Raw genomic sequence first — 19,673 nt, forward strand, 5'->3', positions numbered from 1 at the left:
GTTTATTATCGAAATTACGAGAGAGCACTTTCCGGGAAGAGATGGGCAACATATTACTACCGCCCACATATATCTCGCGTAATGATCACAACGAAAAGATCCGAGAAATTAGAGCAAATACGGAGACTTACAAGCAGTCGTTCTTCCCACGCACAATTCGTGAATGGAACAGGGAAGGGGGGATCAGATAGTGGTACAATAAGTACCCTCCGCCACACACCGTAAGGTGGCTCGCGGAGTATAGATGTAGATGTAGATGTACCCATAATGTTCCTTTATGGTGCTTGTGAATACCAAACATATCTAGTATTGATGTATATATTGCATTCCGTGTTTCATTTTTTGAAATGATGTTTATTTGCCACACAGACGGTGGAAAACTAGTCCTGTGAACTGGTTTTAATTGTTTTCTTGTAGAAATTGTGAAATTTGCAGTACGCTGTTGTTATTTGTTTATTTATCCATTTATTTCGCGTGGCATGGTTATGGCCTTCCATTGTATCTAACCAGACGTCCTTAATGAGTCAACATTAGAGTTTCTTTAGTACATGAGCATTATACAATAATAACAGTAATAATAATTTATTTAGTAATAGATATATGTAATTTAAGAAATGCCAATCTTATTAACGTTGTCTTTAGCAGTATCCCCATTACGTCATAGTAGAATGTAATGACTTTTGAAAGAAATGTTGGCAACAGTGAAGGAGGGACCAATGTGGAGATAAAGTTGACTTGTCAGAGGAAGGCAGCAATCTCTATTGCAACTAATTAGTAACAGAGAAAGCGCTTTTGATCTTGTAAGCTTTGCAAGATGTATACTTAAAAATAAATAACCATACAAGATACAGTAACAATGATTTCATCCCTCAATTTCTCAAATGGTTAACTGTATGTTTTCTTTTAATTTTTACATTCTGCTTTCAACTGATAAAAGCAGCCCTAATTGTAAACAGAAACGTCGCGTTGTATGAAAGATTCCTCACATGAAAATGTTTGCAGGCTTTTTCACAGTTATTACCATTACAGCATCATTAGTCTATATTTAAAAAAACTGAAATATCAGAAGTGATATATATGCACTACAGTTCGTCAACAGTGCATCTCATTCTTCACAAGGTTTCGCACCCTGGCGAATAAGTTATACTGAGTTCTATTTTAGTATTCTTCATTTGCAAAGCCTAAGAGAGATTATTGATTCCATTACTCTCTGTTTTTACTTTCTTCTTCAGTATATGCCTTGAGTATTAACAGTTTTCAGTTCTCACTTTTAATCAAAGAAACAAGAACAGAAATTTATATTGTTCAACGCACTCGTTAAGTGCTTTCATTCAATGAAGATGAATGTCATACGACGTCATTTCTACCAGCTCCATCAGTCCCAGCGCAAGAGTTATGCTTGTTATTAAGCGTTAAATCTTCGGTCTCCGAATTGGTCGTGAATCAGTTCAGTGAGCGCCGTAGGAGACGCCGTTCCAAAACGAAGATTTAGGAAAAATGCGTCTGTTCAGCAGCATGCTCGGATGGTCCTACCGCTTTCAAGCATAACCTGTATCTCTTCCAAAGTCTTCCCCTTCGTTTCAGGCAGCAAAAAGTAGACGTGGAACGAGGCGAGTAGGGAGCAAGCTGCGAACAGAAAGAAGGGTCCGTAGTTGCCAACGGCGCTGGAAATGTCCTCGAAAAACCTCGTCACCAAGAAGGACATGGCCCATGAAAAGAAAGTAGCCACAGGTAATGCCACGGACTTGACGTTCTGCGAGAAGATTTCCGCTGGAACAGTGGCCGCCAGACCGCCGTAACCTGGAACAAAATAATGACGCTATAGATAATGTAATATCTATTTGTTGTTGTTGTTGTGGTCTTCAGTCCTGAGACTGGTTTGATGCAGCTCTCCATGCTACTCTATCCTGTGCAAGCTTCTTCATCTCCCAGTACCTACTGCAACCTACATCCTTCTGCATCTGCTTAGTGTATACATCTCTTGGTCTCCCTCTACGATTTTTCCCCTCCACGCTGCCCTCCAATACTAAATTGGTGATCCGTTGATGCCTCAGAACATGTCCTACCAACCGATCTTTTCTTCTAGTCAAGTTGTGCCGCAGACTTCTCTTCCCCCCAATCCTATTCAATACTTCCTCATTAGTTATGTGATCTACCCATCTAATCTTCAGCATTCTTCTGTAGCACCACATTTCGAAAGCTTCTATTCTCTTCTTGTCCAAACTATTTAACGTCCATGTTTCACTTCCATACATGGCTACACTCCATACAAATACTTTCAGAAACGACTTCCTGGCACTTAAATCTACACTCGATGTTAACAAATTTCTCTTCTTCAGAAATGCTTTCCTTGCAATTGCCAGTCTAAATTTTATATCCTCTCTACTTCGACCATCATCAGTTAATCTTTATATCTCTTTATATTCTACTAATTATCCATGCACAATTCTATGAGTGAATTACGTTTCCTATTTGACCATCTATATAATCGCAGAATCGATGCGCAAAGTAGTACAGTACCATTACTATTCCATGAGCGCATAATTACTCTTTGTTATATTCTCTCTGGTGTTTTGTGAAGACTTCTAGGATCTTCTCAGTGCCGAATAGCCGCATTGAATAATTGTAATTTTGCTATCGAGATTACTGGAAGATAGAGGTTGAAAATATGTTGTATGCTATTCAAGAAATACAGGGAGTGAAAAGCTATTTACAATTTGTACACAAACCAGATGGCAGATATAAGAGTCGAGGGGCATGAAAGGGAAGCAGCGGTTGGGAAGGGAGTGAGACAGGGTTGTAGCACGTCCCCGCTGTTATTCAATCTGTATATTGAGCAAGCAGCAAAGGAAACAAAAGAAAAATTCGGAGTAGGTATTAAAGTCCATGGAGAAGAAATAAAAACGTTGAGGTTCGCCGATGACATTGTAATTCTGTCAGAGACAGCAAAGGACTAGGAAGAGCAGTTGAACGGAATGGATAGGATCTTGAAAGGAGGGTATAAGATGAACATCAACAAAAGCAAAACGAGGATAATGGAATGTAGTCGAATTAAGTCGGGTGATGCTGAGGGAATTAGATTAGGAAATGAGACACTTCAAGCAGTAAAGGAGTTTTGCTATTTGGGGAGCAAAATAACTGATGATGGTCGAAGTGGAGAGGATATAAAAAGTAGACTGGCAATGGCAAGGAAAGCGTTTCTGAAGAAGAGAAATTTGTTGACATCGAGTATAGATTTAAGTGTCAGGAAGTCGTTTCTGAAAGTATTTGTATGGAGTGTAGCCATGTATGGAAGTGAAACATGGACGATAAATAGTTTGGACAAGGAGAGAATAGAAGTTTTTAAATGTGGTGCTACAGAAGAATACTGATGATTAGATGGGTAGATCACACATCTTATGAGGAGGTATTGAATAGAATTGAAGAGAAGAGAAATTTGTGGCACAACTTGACTACAAGAAGGGATCGGTTGGTAGGGCATATTCTGAGGCATCAATGGATCACCAATTTAGTATTGGAGGGCAGCGTGAGGGGTAAAAATCGCAGAGGGAGACCAAGAGAGGAATACAGTGGGCAGATTCAGAAGGATATAGGCTGCAGTAGGTACTGGGAGATGAAGAAGCTTGCACAGGATAGAGTAGCATGGAGAGCTGCATCAAACCAGTCTCAGGACTGAAGACAACAACAACAACAATTCAAGAAAATAAATACTGAGCATTTAAATCAAAGGTGCGTAAGGAATTTCATTATATATGTATTCTCTAACTGGAAATTTTCAAGGAGGTGTCGTTTCGTTGGTGATCAAAAGGGAACTTCCGATGAATTGGAAACGAACCTGCAATTATTAGATCCAAGAGCTCCATTACTTCATTGGATCATTGAACTCTATCAAAGCAAACTTTCCGCTTGATCTGAGGTTTCCCGACTGACTACACAACGCAAGAAAACCAAGACATTTAATTTACAGAGGATTGCAGATCGCTTCGAATCATCGGGACTGCGGACAAGGAGAGTCATCATCCGATTCTAATTAAACAAGTAAAGCTTAATTATAACTTTCCTGAGCGACTGTGATGACTGTGATATGGCTGCTTATGAATGAGACCATTAATAAAATACTGATAACTAACTTTCCTCCTCACCAGCAACCAGTATAAACACAATATTAATTAAAATTATAATAATTACCAGCTTTTCTCTCAAAACACACGTGATTGGAGATAATCACTATTTATCGTGCGTTTCATATAAAATTCGCAAACGAGGCTCTAGAAACGGATGTGGACAGCAGCATATCTATGGGGCTTCTGGCACACGGTGTATGTACGTGGGACATCACACACCCCATTTGCCTATATGAAGGTGCATGAAGGGTGACGATGGAAGAGGCAGGGCGAGAGGTGTTGGCAGACGCGCGCACATACATACACACACACACACACACACATTTTTTGTCCCAGCCACAGCCCAATATATCCTCGATCGGCCATCTAAATCTCTGTATCCAAATTTTGTGTCCAAACATGACTGTCGTTCGATCTACGTACCCCGCTTGATGGAAAACACAAAGGCCCTTCAAATTACGTGTCACGGAGTTATTTCCACACCTAAACTATCTGTTAATATTATTCTATAACAGAACAAAACACACATGGCTCACTTTATTTACACTAACGGAATAAATTATAGGTTAAGGTGGACTTGGCAACGACTGTACTTCAGTCTTTGCACCCTGCATGGTGCAAGGTGTAATCTGTTACCTCATCTAAATTGTCTGTATTATTATTATATAACAGCATAAAACACATATGGCTCACTTGATTGACGCTACTACTGTAACTTACATGTGAAGGTACACTTGACGCTTAAAACACCACTGCGGATCTTCAAATTATGTGTCAGAATGTTATTTTCGCGTCTAATTGGTCTTTATTACTATTCTGTTGAACTACTGATGTAACATACAGATTATGATGCACCTGCCGATGACTATGGTTCGATCTTTGCACCAAAGTAAAACATCACTTTACAGAAACCACAGCGACCTAGACTAAGAAAAAATGTTTGTCCAGTTTTAATATATCAAATCTGTATGATACTTCGGTTCTTTTTGTCAAGTCTGTGTTATCAGTTTCCACATAGCTTGCAGGTAAATAATAAAAGTATAAGCAGACAGACTGTAATTTGTAACCTTCTCTCAATAACGATTTTCTGGACCATAGCTACCGAGGCAGCTCGAAATCTTATGCCCTTGTTACGCGTATTCACGATGCCTAAACTCACTGCTTCCACATCTCACATTTGTCTGTTTCCAATTTCAGTTCCAGCTGAGAACTACTCTTTAATGCTGGGTTCACCTTCAAAATCGTTGACTACTACACCCTTGGGATAGTCTACAACGTTCGATAACAATTTGGCTTACGACACATTGTCTCTTCATAACTCGGTAAGCTCCACCCTTTCTGGACACACAACATCAATAAGTTCGAGGATATATAAAAATTTTATTGTTTTACGTTAGTCATTGCTACACAGCTGGCTGTTATTTGTTTTAAGATCCATAATCTGGTGGCCTTCTTTTCTGTCTATCTCGCTGCACACCACCAGATTACATACGGCTACGATATTGTATTCTCTGGTTGCAGCGCTTTGCTTTGGTTGTGTACCTGCTACTCTGTAACAATGCCACTGCACCTCCCTGAAACTCTCGCCGACCAGCACTTTAATATTGTGAGCACGAAAAATAGTTCACTTCTCTTAAATTTCTTAAGCAAAAGTTCATACGACAATTTTTTTCCCTTTCAGGCCGCAGGCACCAAGATTGCGACAAGTCGGTTTTTGCATCTGATAATGATGGTCTAATGATCCCATGTGGACGTTGTAACACCGAAAAAGCAGGATTCATGGCACCTGCTACCGATACATAAAATTTTTTTTTTGAATTTTATGTAATTATTTGTAATTTAAATGCCTTCTTTTGAAAAGTAAGGACATTGATTCACTGTATGTGTACATTTAGGTAGAAGTCTGTTGACGTTTCATCGCATTTATCTGTGTTTTACTTTGAAACTTATAAACTCTGGGAAAAAGCCAAAGGAATTGTTATTTGCATCGATTAGCAACGATAATAGCAGTGCTTGTGCGTTGTAAAATCTTTGGGTAGGGAGTTGTTGCACAGAGCGCGCGGAGAGAGGAGAGACGGGTTCCACCGCTTGTGGTGTGCGGAAGTGTGGCGTTATCTCTCTCGCAGTAGAGAGTACCATTTTCGGCGGCATCTTGTACGCGCGCCGGCCAGATGTCTAGTAGCAGGAGGAAGGACAGTGGACCGGCGGAAGAGGCTGTATTAATTACGATTGCCCGTTCCTATAATTAGCCGTGGCTTCACAAGATGCTAACGTCTTCAACAACAGCAGCAGTTCCAGCAACACAGTTTCATCGTCAGCTCAGAGTTTCGTCGTATGCACAGCACTGAGGTAAGACTGTTCATCGGTGCAAAGTATTAACGGCCAACCCAGTAGCACAACTGAATGCGATTCGATTGATAAGTTTTATTTAAATAATAATCAGTTAACCTCAGGGCGATTGTGTCCTCATTGCTCCCAGACATTGTTACCAAGCAGGATCATTGTTCTTTTTTTCCCTAATATGTTAACTGAGTGTCATACGAAACAAATTGAATAGTTACAGCCAGTTTATTAATGAACGATTTCTCTTTTAAGAATTTTAGCCTCAGTCTACTTTATATTAACTGTTGTACAACAGAGGCTTCAGTATATGACTAAAGTAAACCAATTTCATTCTTCAAGTTTGAGAATCAATCACTGAAAAAAATCCAGAGCTAAAGAAATGCACAAATTAAGAGTGTGGAAGTTTTATTTATTTTACATGTAGCTTGGAGCACATAGCTGTTTGGTTTGGTACGTATTCCAGTATTTAATTCTATTCAAGTCAGTAAAAAAGGCTCAGTTGTTCAGACAATAATATGAAATCCAATTTGCAAAGTAAGTAATGGCAAACTAAAAAAGCGCTTCCTTTTCTTCTAAATTTCTTTGATGACGTTATGCTGAGGTCACTGAAAGTCATTGTTCACGTAATGAAGTTCAGTATTAACACACAGTTTAATTGCATATTTTCAAATCATTACTCGATTGCCTTTTTCAAAATTTAATGCCAAACATAATGCAAGAGTGACTTCTCAGTTGCCACGTCAGTGTTTCAAAATACATGTTTTTCTTTCCCATCATCTTGTACAGGATTTTGGATGTAAATTGCCCTAGTGGGCTGATGACCGTTAATTACTTCCTTTTCGTTCATTAGTGTAACTTCTAGATTCATGATCAGTGGTACCCCTTTCTGTCCAGTGTTGTTCGTGAGTGAATGCACAAAAGTAATTTTCATTTTCCAAATTATAGCTCTGCTCGGTTTAATTACTTTCATTTTTAATAGACTTTCCTTCAGAAGGGACGGTTGTACACTTTCCTCCTACTTATTGGTATCACTTCTTCGGGAAAGATAGCCTTATACAATTAGAAAAAAAGTCCATTAGTCATATACGCGATCCAAGGTCATATTTTATATCACAAACAGGACAAGTCGATTACTAAGAGGGAGGTTACAACGTTAAGAAGTGGAAGTGTAACAAAATTTCTACTGCCAACATCTACAGTTGCAAAGGGTTGGTAAAACGTTCTCCTGCAGAGAAATCTTTAGTTTCATTGGTGTAGATAACTTTTCAGATGTGATTATGCTTCACGAAAATGAAATGCTGCTAGACATCAGATAAATCTCACGGCAAAAAAAAGAAAAAAACTAATATTCCGTTTCGGTAACATATATATCTCCACATTTCTCTCTCACTCCAGAAGATCCAATGAAGTATTAGAATTTCAATTGAGCTCTCACGAATAATAACTTCCAGAGCATCAGAGAGCAAAAACGAACTTCACAATATAACAGTCACAGACTTTGCAATATAAACCAAATCGCAGATGTTACTTCACAGAGCGTAACAGCTAACTTCTATATCAGATAGATGACTTCAAAAAATTTACTGTAATTTATATGTCGTTAATGAAATAAAGAAAAACGACTGTAAATACACAGTAAGAAGTGGCATAATGCCTCAAAGTGGTCAGCCTTGGTATGTTTAATAATGAACCCTAACTTGTCGAGCGAGGTGGCGCAGTGGTTAGCACACTGGACTCGCATTCGGGAGGACGACCGTTCAATCCCGTCTCCGGCCATCCTGATTTAGGTTTTCCGTGATTTCCCTAAATCGTTTAAGGCAAGTGCCGGGATGGTTCCTTTGAAAGGGCACGGCCGATTTCCTTCCCAATCCTTCCCTAACCAGAGCTTGCGTTCCGTCTCTAATGACCTCGTTGTCGACGGGACGTTAAACACTAACCACCACCACCACCCTAACTTGTAAGTTACACCAGTCGAACCAATAAAAGAGCCATGTGTGTTTTGTTGTAGTACAGGACAAATCTTCACATATTTTGCAAAGAACGCAAAAAATTTTTGGTTCCTTTAAAGTGTTATTTTACAGTTGATGCAAAGACTGAACTTTCATCCACAAGTCAGAGATAGAACTTCCTTGATCCTGTCAACAAGTAAGGCACAGATACTGAACTGTGAGAACAAGGTGATAGCTCCGGGGTACAAGGATAGAACTAGTACACTGTAGCGTCAAATAAACTGCTATAGGCATGCATATTCAAATACAGAGATATGTAAACAGGCAGAATGCGGCACTGCGGTTGGCAACGCCTATATAAGACAAGTGTCTGGCGCAGTTGTTATGTAGGTTAGCGCTGCTACAATTCCGGATTATCGAGATTTAAGCGAGTTTTAATGTGGGGCCATAGGCGGCGCACGAGCGGTGGAACTCAGCATTTCCGAGTTAGTGATGAAGTGGGCATTTCCCCGTATGACCATCTTACGAGTGTACCGTGAATTTCAGGAATGCGGTAAAACATCAAATCTCCGACATCGCTGCGGCCGTAAAAAGATCCTAGAAGAACGGGACGAACGACGACTGAAGAGAATCGTTCGAAGTGGCAGAAGTGCAGCCATGGTGTGCTTCTTATGCTTTTGTTGCAGTTTTCAAAGCTGGTCCATCAACAAGTGTGAGCGTACGATCCATTCAACGAAACATAATCTGTATTGGCTTTCGGAGCCCAAGGCCCACTCGTGTACCCTTGATAACGGCGCGCCTCCCCTGGGCCCCTGAACACAGACATTGGACTGTTCATGGCTGGAAACATGTTGCCTACCCGGGCGAGTCTTGTTTCAAATTGTATCGAGCGGATGGACGTGTATGGGTATTCTGACACTTTACATAAACATTGTATTTTTGTGTTGCTCAAGTATTTTATGGGCATTTTAGACACTAAATTAATATTATGACACTTGATAACTATCATATCTTTGTAAAATAATTTAGATGTGGAGATATTTAATTTGAGGGTCCATTGTGCCTTACACCATCCATGGACGCTGCATGTCAGCAGAGGACTCTTCAGTCATGGTAGCCCCTGCTACCCGTGTAGCTGCCTCCTGCGTGTAGTGGACTCCTGACCTATTCAAATTCAGACTGGGTATTTTTTTGTGTCTGTCTGCTTAGAATAGTATTTTAATCGGGGTAGTTTTTGAGCAGACATAGCCTTGGTCAGGTTTGTTTTTATACAGTGCCCCATTTAGGTCTACAAATTGTGTGTTATCTTGCTGAATAAAATGATTTTATAGCCACAAGTGTTTTATAGCAGTTTAGATGTGGAAATAGCATGAGCCAATTAATTTAAGAGTACATGGTCATGTTTTTGGTATAAATTTAGTCACGCACGCACGCACACACACACACACACACACACATACACACACACACACACACACACACACACACACACACACACACACACACACACACATCTGTGTTGGGGGGGGGGGGGGGAGAGGGGAAACAACATTCTGACACTTTACATAAACATTGTATTTTTGTGTTGCTCAAGTATTTTATGGGCATTTTAGACACTAAATTAATATTATGACACTTGATAACTATCATATCTTTGTAAAATAATTTAGATGTGGAGATATTTAATTTGAGGGTCCATTGTGCCTTACACCATGTAAGTATAGAACAGAGGTGAAACTGAGAACGCTCACAAGCACTTCTTGACCGGTAAGTGTGTGTGTGTGTGTGTGTGCGTGCGTGTGTGTGCGTGCGTGTGTGCGTGTGTGTGTATTGCTGACATCTAGGCTTACATATTTGAGATACGAAAATACCGCAAATCACACCTTTTATACAATTTTTTGTTAAATAATACGGATATTTAACGTGGCGCGAAATTCAGATCGTTCGGATTGAAAATGATACAAAACATTCTGACCGTTGATCTACTTTCAAAATTGTGGAAATTTGATATCTTTCGCATATTTTTGGACATGGCACCATAATGGCTGTAAGCAGAGTAGCTGCTTCTGCTATCTTGATTTTTTATTTTTTTTATTTGTTTTAATTTCCCAATAGCTCAACATGGCTAGAACAGCCATCTTGCATTTATGAATGATTAGCTGCGAATGCTTGAAGTATGGGCTGGAGTCGCCATACCCAAATTCCCAATCTCATGGTCTGAGCACAGTAAGCTGTGTTCTGCATGAGTGACTAACTGGTAGCTCTTCAAGCCTCTAACACAGTGTCTGTTTACTATAGTAATTGGTGAATAAATGCCATGAGAAGTTAATGTAATCAGCAGGCAGTTACAATTCCCTTAAAGAATTAAAAGAAAAAGAGAAATTTCATTGATTATCAGTCCTGGACGATCAATTTAATTTAGTGTTATTCAAGAACTGGTTTTTGATACATCCCAAAATTAAATCATCATGAGGTTAAATTTTTATTCATAGCCTGTTATGTACTGCAGTTTATGTTTCAAATGTTTCATTTGACACACCTTGCCTGCATATAATAGATCTGAACGCTTTTTCCATTAGAAAAACTCATGAATAGTGATCAGAGTTCAACAACAAACCTGAGGTGTAGGTGACGATGTAGAAGACGAGAGCAGTGACTGGAAGCCAGCCGATGTCTTCGACGTTTTTTCCCGTGTCACTCAGGTAGAAATACACAGCTAAAACCGTCTGAAACATAAAGATGCATTACAATAGTTACTTTAGTGTTACGCATCATAGGGGTTAGTGGAGTGTGTGTATCTAACAGTATCCGTATAGTTAGACGCAAATGTCACACATGCATAGAGCGAACTGTACAGATACTATCAACTACAGACACTGCACTAACTGTATTTCGCGCAAAAGCAAGGAGGACTGATGGAAAGAATATTCTTTCTCCCTAAGCAGGAATCACACGAACTGTGTGCAAGCGCTATAGGACATAGATACTATGAGATATGGAAGTTTGTGTCTGCCCGTGAGGTGTGCACAGATAGCCGAAGTGGTTAAGGTGTCCCCACGCGATAAGTGGGAAGCCCGGATTCGATTCCTGGTCTGACACAAATTTTTATGTGTCCATAGTAAACCACACGGGTGAGGTAATATAATATTCAATTTGTAATTTTCAAATACATAGAGCTGCATGCATATCTGAAGGAACACACATTGCTGAGGATCTAGGGCTATATTAAATTAGATGCATCTCTGAAGAACGTTTGCATCGAACTATTGAGAAGTGGCTACACTGAGTCACAGCGCCAGAGATTGCGCCAAAGATTACCATTCCGCCGCCTCCACTGGGTAATAGTAGTTCAGAGGGTGTCAAGGGCAGTTGTTGTTCTGCTGGGCGAGAGAGCAGATGCTGTCCGGTTGGTGTAATGCATAGATGGAAGAAGTTACAATTGTCAGAATATATTTGAGAAAGGAGATGGGCTTTTGATTTATGATGCTGGTGTAACGGAATATTTTCCTCAATATATAATGAGGTAAAAAGGTATTTCAGTTTTCTTTAATGACAATCCCTCTTGCTCACAGGTACAGTCAACAAAGCATCTGGCTCGTGTTCATTTATTAGATTTGTAATTCTGGTTTCTATGTGTAATTATAGTATTTCTGATTTTTCAATTAGTTCATTGTAAATGGTGTTTAAAATATTTTGTCGTATTGAGAAAGAACCGAGCCAGATACATGTACGTTCAGCCACACTACCACACACAGAACAGTTACACTTGTGCTTTGCTGTTTCGTAGCTTTTATAGTTGCAGGGGACTTAATTAATCAATTGTGTTAATGGAAATTCCTTGTCATTCTTTATTTTTATTTTATGCAGTCACGTTGCGTGCTAATACTAGTCAGGGCCAACCGGTTACGAGACTTCGTAACTGGTCACACAGCTACTAAAATTATTGCATTTATTCATTAATATTAGCCCCTTTTCTTATTAAGCCCCCATGCACTATATAGACACCACCAAATACGGACATTGCACTAACTATACTTCAAACAAGTCGAACTGAGGAGATAAACGATGTATCTCTTTATGCATGAATCACACAATCGGTGTGCAAGCATTATGGGACGTAAACACTTTTACATAAGGAAGATTGGCTCGGTATGGGGTCATGTACGGATAGCCGAAGTGGTTAGAGTGCCCGCGATAAGTGGGAAATTTGGGTTCGAGTCCTGGGCCAGCACAAATTTTCATTTCAAAGATAGCTCCATCGTTCTTTCGTTCAATATTTTGTGTTCCTTTCTCTCGATTTATATTTGAGATAGCACTTTGAGTGTACCGTTTCTTTCCTCCGATACTTTTACATTGAAATAATAATGAGTGAGCGAACAACAGCCCAAACGATAGGATTCAGACAAATCAGATGTAGTAAGCTGGCGGGTGTCGGTGATTTCCATCAAGGATTGCCACCTGTGCAGAAAACAAACATAAGGGAGAAGCTTGCTAAAATGTTTTAAGTTCATCAAATATGGCGTTTGTACTGAACTTCTACACATCTGAAGATGGAAAAGTCGACAGGATTCTCCCTCATTTACGATACAATAGATTAGGCCAAATAGTTTGAATATAATACAGGATATGGGGAGAAACAGAAGGAAACAAGGAAACGGTGTAAGGAAAGCAGAAACGGAATGAAGATAGTGTGCCATACAAAGAAATCCAAAGTGGCAACAACAGAAAAGAAGTAATCTAAGCAGTGCTGACCTGCGTCATCATCAGAATTTTAATGAGACTGCCGTACAGATTTAAATAACACATTGACGGAAAAAATTCTCAAGACCAAGAAGGTGATTTGCGATGTAAACGAAAGCTGCTGGGCGTTTTTACATCCCAAAGATGATACCCACCAATTTTTAGCAAACCCCGTAAGAATGGCGCTAGCAGCACCAGTATGAAGACGCAAATCAGGTTTGCTTTCAATACATTCTGTAGCGGTCGTGAGCTTTAGTTGCCTTTGAGGTTGGACGTGGTAGGCTCATGTTTGTCAGGAATGTCTTTCAGTTGACAAAGACGCCATTACCAACACCTCACTGAGACTGAACGAGGTCACGTAAATAGGGCTACGAGCCGCCGTATGTTCTTTCTGCGATATTGCAGAAAGTCTTGGCAGAGACTACACAGAGTACGCAAAACAACTTGCCCCCTTCTAACAGCCGTGTACCGCAAGTCTCTAGAGGAACGGAGGGTTCCAAATGATTGGAAAAGAGCACAGGTAGTCCCAGTCTTCAAGAAGGGTCGTCGAGCAGATGCGCAAAACTATAGACCTATATCTCTGACGTCGATCTGTTGTAGAATTTTAGAACATGTTTTTTGCTCGAGTATCATGTCGTTTTTGGAAACCCAGAATCTACTATGTAGGAATCAACATGGATTCCGGAAACAGCGATCGTGTGAGACCCAACTCGCTTTATTTGTTCATGAGACCCAGAAAATATTAGATACAGGCTCCCAGGTAGATGCTATTTTTCTTGACTTCCGGAAGGCGTTCGATACAGTTCCGCACTGTCGCCTGATAAACAAAGTAAGAGCCTACGGAATATCAGACTAGCTGTGTGGCTGGATTGAAGAGTTTTTAGCAAACAGAACACAGCATGTTGTTATCAATGGAGAGACGTCTACAGACGTTAAAGTAACCTCTGGCGTGGCACAGGGGAGTGTTATGGGACCATTGCTTTTCACAATATATATGTAGGACCTAGTAGATAGTGTCGGAAGTTCCATGCGGCTTTTCTCGGATGATGCTGTAGTATACAGAGAAGTTGCAGCATTATAAAATTGTAGCGAAATGCAGGAAGATCTGCAGCGGATAGGCACTTGGTGCAGGGAGTGGCAACTGTCCCTTAACATAGACAAATGTAATGTATTGCGAATACATAGAAAGAAGGATCCTTTATTCTATGATTATATGATAGCGGAACAAACACTGGTAGCAGTTACTTCTGTAAAATATCTGGGAGTATGCGTGCGGAACGATCTGAAGTGGAATGATCATATAAAATTAATTGTTGGTAAGGCGGGTACCAGGTTGAGATTCATTGGGAGAGTCCTTAGAAAATGTAGTCCATCAACAAAGGAGGTGGCTTACAAAACACTCGTTCGACCTATACTTGAGTATTGCTCATCAGTGTGGGATCCGTACCAGATCGGTCTGACGGAGGAGATAGAGAAGATCCAAAGAAGAGCGGCGCGTTTCGTCACAGGGTTATTTGGTAACCGTGATAGCGTTACGGAGATGTTTAATAAACTCAAGTGGCAGACTCTGCAAGAGAGGCGCTCTGCATCGCGGTGTAGCTTGCTCGCCAGGTTTCGAGAGGGTGCGTTTCTGGATGAGGTATCGAATATATTGCTTCCCCCTACTTATACCTCCCGAGGAGATCACGAATGTAAAATTAGAGAGATTAGAGCGCGCACGGAGGCTTTCAGACAGTCGTTCTTCCCGCGAACCATACGCGACTGGAACAGGAAAGGGAGGTAATGACAGTGGCACGTAAAGTGCCCTCCGCCACACACCGTTGGGTGGCTTGCGGAGTAGGGGCTCTGGACGGCGGTGTGGCACTACAGAGAGGGAAAACCATCGTGTTCGGCGTACGGCTCTGCGCATCGTACTGTATCTGCAGCAGGAATTTGAGGAGCAGTTGGCATCGCAGTCACACTGTTACAAGTGGGTTACCTCGAGGACAGCTCCGAGCCAGACGCCCCGTAGCGTGCATTCCACTGGCCCCAACCACCGTCATCTGCGACTTCAGTGGTGTCAGGCGAGAGTACAGGGTGTATCACAATTAATGGCGTAAACGCATACAGTTGAAAGCACACGATACTACACTCCTGGAAATGGAAAAAATAACACATTAACACCGGCGTGTCAGACCCACCATACTTGCTCCGGACACTGCGAGAGGGCTGTACAAGCAATGATCACACGCACGGCACAGCGGACACACCAGGAACCGCGGTGTTGGCCGTCGAATGGCGCTAGCTGCGCAGCATTTGTGCACCGCCGCCGTCAGTGTCAGCCAGTTTGCCGTGGCATACGGAGCTCCATCGCAGTCTTTAACACTGGTAGCATGCCGCGACAGCGTGGACGTGAACCGTATGTGCAGTTGACGGACTTTAGCGAGGGCGTATAGTGGGCATGCGGGAGGCCGGGTGGACGTACCGCCGAATTGCTCAACACGTGGGGCGTGAGGTCTCCACAGTACATCGATGTTGTCGCCAGTGGTCGGCGGAAGGTGCACGTGCCCGTCGACCTGGGACCGGACCGCAGCGACGCACGGATGCACGCCAAGACCGTAGGATCCTACGCAGTGCCGTAGGGGACCGCACCGCCACTTCCCAGCAAATTAGGGACACTGTTGCTCCTGGGGTATCGGCGAGGACCATTCGCAACCGTCTCCATGAAGCTGGGCTACGGTCCCGCACACCGTTAGGCCGTCTTCCGCTCACGCCCCAACATCGTGCAGCCCGCCTCCAGTGGTGTCGCGACAGGCGTGAATGGAGGGACGAATGGAGACGTGTCGTCTTCAGCGATGAGAGTCGCTTCTGCCTTGGTGCCAATGATGGTCGTATGCGTGTTTGGCGCCGTGCAGGTGAGCGCCACAATCAGGACTGCATACGACCGAGGCACACAGGGCCAACACCCGGCATCATGGTGTGGGGAGCGATCTCCTACACTGGCCGTACACCACTGGTGATCGTCGAGGGGACACTGAATAGTGCACGGTACATCCAAACCGTCATCGAACCCATCGTTCTACCATTCCTAGACCGGCAAGGGAACTTGCTGTTCCAACAGGACAATGCACGTCCGCATGTATCCCGTGCCACCCAACGTGCTCTAGAAGGTGTAAGTCAACTACCCTGGCCAGCAAGATCTCCGGATCTGTCCCCCATTGAGCATGTTTGGGACTGGATGAAGCGTCGTCTCACGCGGTCTGCACGTCCAGCACGAACGCTGGTCCAACTGAGGCGCCAGTTGGAAATGGCATGGCAAGCCGTTCCACAGGACTACATTCTCCATGGGAGAATAGCAGCCTGCATTGCTGCGAAAGGTGGATATACATTGTACTAGTGCCGACATTGTGCATGCTCTGTTGCCTGTGTCTATGTGCCTGTGGTTCTGTCAGTGTGATCATGTGATGTATCTGACCCCAGGAATGTGGCAATAAAGTTTCCCCTTCCTGGGACAATGAATTCACGGTGTTCTTATTTCAATTTCCAGGAGTGTATATATCAAAATTACTTCTCAGTATATATATATATATATCAAAAATACTGTTAGGTCTCTAGAAGCAGAAAATTGTATTTCATTTTGTGTTTGATGTTCCACTTTTCGGAACCATATTTTAATTTGTTGTGCAGTGTCTCTTTGTTTTGCTATTTGCAAATTAAAATAAAACGGAGTAATCTTTCTCAAAAACTTATGATTCAATATTTGTTAACTAACATTTGCGTTTGCAATGGTCAGACACCACATGTGATGGGGTTGTACGTGTGTAGATCACGTTACTGCTGCCAGAGCTGCAGCATGGTCGCTTCTGCTGCAGAATGGAGCACACAGGAGGTGATGATGATGATGATGATATTTGGATTGTGGGGCGCTCAACTGCGCGGCTATCAGCGCCCGTACAAACGCCCAACCTTTTCTCAGTCCAGTCTTGCCACGTGCATGAACGGTGATGAAATGATGAGGACAACACAAACACCCAGTCATCTCGAGGCAGGTGAAAATCCCTGACGCCGCCGGGAATCGAACCTCGGGAAGCGAGAACGCGACCGCGAGACCACGAGCTGCGAACGTTTGCAGGTGGTGTGGGATGGGACCTTGCAGTACCGCGGCGAGCACCGAGTCAAGAATGCTCGCCCCACAACAACATCTTTAATAACCATTGCTTCCACACGGGAGGTCAACGACTGCGGTTAGGAGCTGGGCGTGGCTAATGAGCGTCGAGTGAGGCAGCAGAATGCTGTGACAGCATAACAGTGGCTGGCGGCGTGTAGCCATGCTGATGCAGGGCGGGAGTCATCTCTGCAGCAGGTGTGCTGAGACTGCTGAGTGGTGAACAGCACCCGCAGCCCACCGTAGCTGGCAGGGCCGCGCAGTACTCTCGGAGGCTGGCTGGAGAGTCAGGCGATCGCACCCAGTGAGTGGCCTCGCTTCAGCGGTTCCATTTCGAAGCCTGGAACCGTCAGGGCTAGCTGACGGCCCATACACCGGAAGCTTCGTCTAGTTGAGCACGCAGCTCGGTGAGGCTCTACCTGCTTGGCCACAACATCTGACTGACGACTGCACGGCGCTGATGGAAGTCGGAAGTGCTGCTAATGGCTCCGGCTGGGTGTGTTGCGACAGCAGCTCGCTTCCCGTCATCTATCCGACTGTGGAAATGCATCGTTGTGCTACAGCATGTAGCAATGCACCCCACCACTACTCTAGAACTCTAACAGCAGGACGCTACGCCACAATTGCGAGACCCACCTGAGGCCGATTTCGCAACACAGTTACTAACAAATAAGGAATTGAAATCAAAATAAAAAAGAAGTTATGACTAGTCATATTGGAACTGGCGACTTTACGATTACAAGACCCATAAGCTAGGCACTTCGTCACAGGAGATTGTGCTGATTATGTATAAAAGTTTTGTACTTAACATAGCTTATTAAACTAGATTATAATGAATCATTTAACTTGGGACCTTTTTTTTCCAGAATAAATATGTCCATAAATACATGTAGGAAGAGCCCACAATCAACTGTAGAGCTCATGGTGGTGACAAAAGAAAAGGAACACATTGCTCGCAGACGTAAGCGTATGTTGACGACGAGAGTGCGCTAGAAGTCACAGTAAGGTAGTGGAGTAAATATACTAGAACAGAGCAAGACTAACTATCACGATAATGGAACATTAATTTACAGAATATAAGGAAATAATGTTTAAGACAGACCTTCTCTGACATCATACCATCAAAATCCTGTACCACAATAGGTTCCAAAAACATGGAAAGAATAGAAGGTACCACAACTACTTACAACACAGAAAGAAACAGAAGCCCTTGGAGAGGTTGAAAAGAAGAATAAATATGTAAAAGGGTTTTCCAGTGAGTTGGAAGACATTATTCTGGAAAAGTAAAAGGCATATGTGAGATGGTTGTGTGACAAGACATCAGAATCAATAGACTTATATGTCAAGATCAGGCAACAGGGTGGAGAGGAATGCAGACTGGAACAGGCTCGGCTGGAACGTAGTTGGCTCGGTAGAATATAATAAGTCTGCTAAAGCTTGGAAAGTTATTACAAAATAAGAAATACCAACGATTGCAAGAATATTATAAAAAAGTTTCTGGTTCAGAGTGGATATGACATTATTCAAGGTTATTGCAGGTAAAAAGGTTGAACTAGAAAGGAGAAGAAGTTAATATCTTAGGAGAGAACACTATAGAAATAACAGAGGACCATATAAAAACCTCGCTGTCTGAAGCAAATCTAAACAAAGCACCAGGGCCTGGAATATACGAATGGATCATCTAAAGTATGGAGGAAGTGTAGTGATAAAATATCTGTGAAAACTTGCTAGGGAAGAAAAGAGGTGGGAGAAGATTCACCTACTTAATGAATTTTTCATATGCCTCCTCGATATATAAAAAAAGTGACAAGACAGTACGCACAATTTATAGAGGAATGAGTTTCATCCCAGCAATAGCTAGGTATTTTTCCAATATTTTGAGTAAGAAAATAGAAAAATGCGTGTCACATTTAAGTTAGGGCCCAAATGGTTTCTGGCAAGGACGATCATGTCTTGATAACATTCGCTGTATCAGGCAATTATTGGAAAAAATACAGAAATAAAAATAAAAGTGTATTCATGATCGTTGTGGGCCTTCAGAAAGCGTATGACAATGTCCCTAGACTATGCAATGAGAGGAGTTGTTTGGAGAGAGAAATGTATGGCTTAAAAAGTTACACAACAACACGAAAGAAGTGATTAAAATGAGAAACAAGGTTACTCGAAATATTTTCCTTGACAAACGTATAAAACGAGTTTGTGGAATGTCGCTTTTCCTATTTAATATTTATTTCGGATACACATTGAATGGCTGGTACAGGAAACACTGAGGCACGGTAATAAAGATTAGTGACGATACTCTTCAGTTTCTTTTAGTTGCGGATGACTAGTTAATATTCTCTCGCTATGGTCGCAGGTTCGAATCCTGCCTCG

General features: G+C 42.1%; 1 protein-coding gene across 1 annotated transcript in view; it reads right to left on the reverse strand.

Annotated features, from left to right (window-relative positions):
* Positions 1–264: 264 nt before the first annotated feature.
* The window catches only part of LOC124606586 (facilitated trehalose transporter Tret1-like), a 38,945-nt gene continuing 19,536 nt past the window's right edge, over positions 265–19,673 (reverse strand). Inside the window, exons 4-5 of the mRNA XM_047138572.1 lie at positions 11,034–11,142; positions 265–1,800 (exon numbers count right to left, since the gene is read on the reverse strand). Of these exons, the coding sequence (XP_046994528.1) occupies positions 1,508–1,800; positions 11,034–11,142 (402 nt within the window). The 3' untranslated portion in view covers positions 265–1,507. The remainder of the gene's footprint in view (positions 1,801–11,033; positions 11,143–19,673) is intronic.

The sequence above is a fragment of the Schistocerca americana genome, chromosome 3 (genome assembly GCF_021461395.2).
Source record: "Schistocerca americana isolate TAMUIC-IGC-003095 chromosome 3, iqSchAmer2.1, whole genome shotgun sequence".
In the NCBI taxonomy this organism is placed as follows: Eukaryota; Metazoa; Arthropoda; class Insecta; order Orthoptera; family Acrididae; genus Schistocerca; species Schistocerca americana.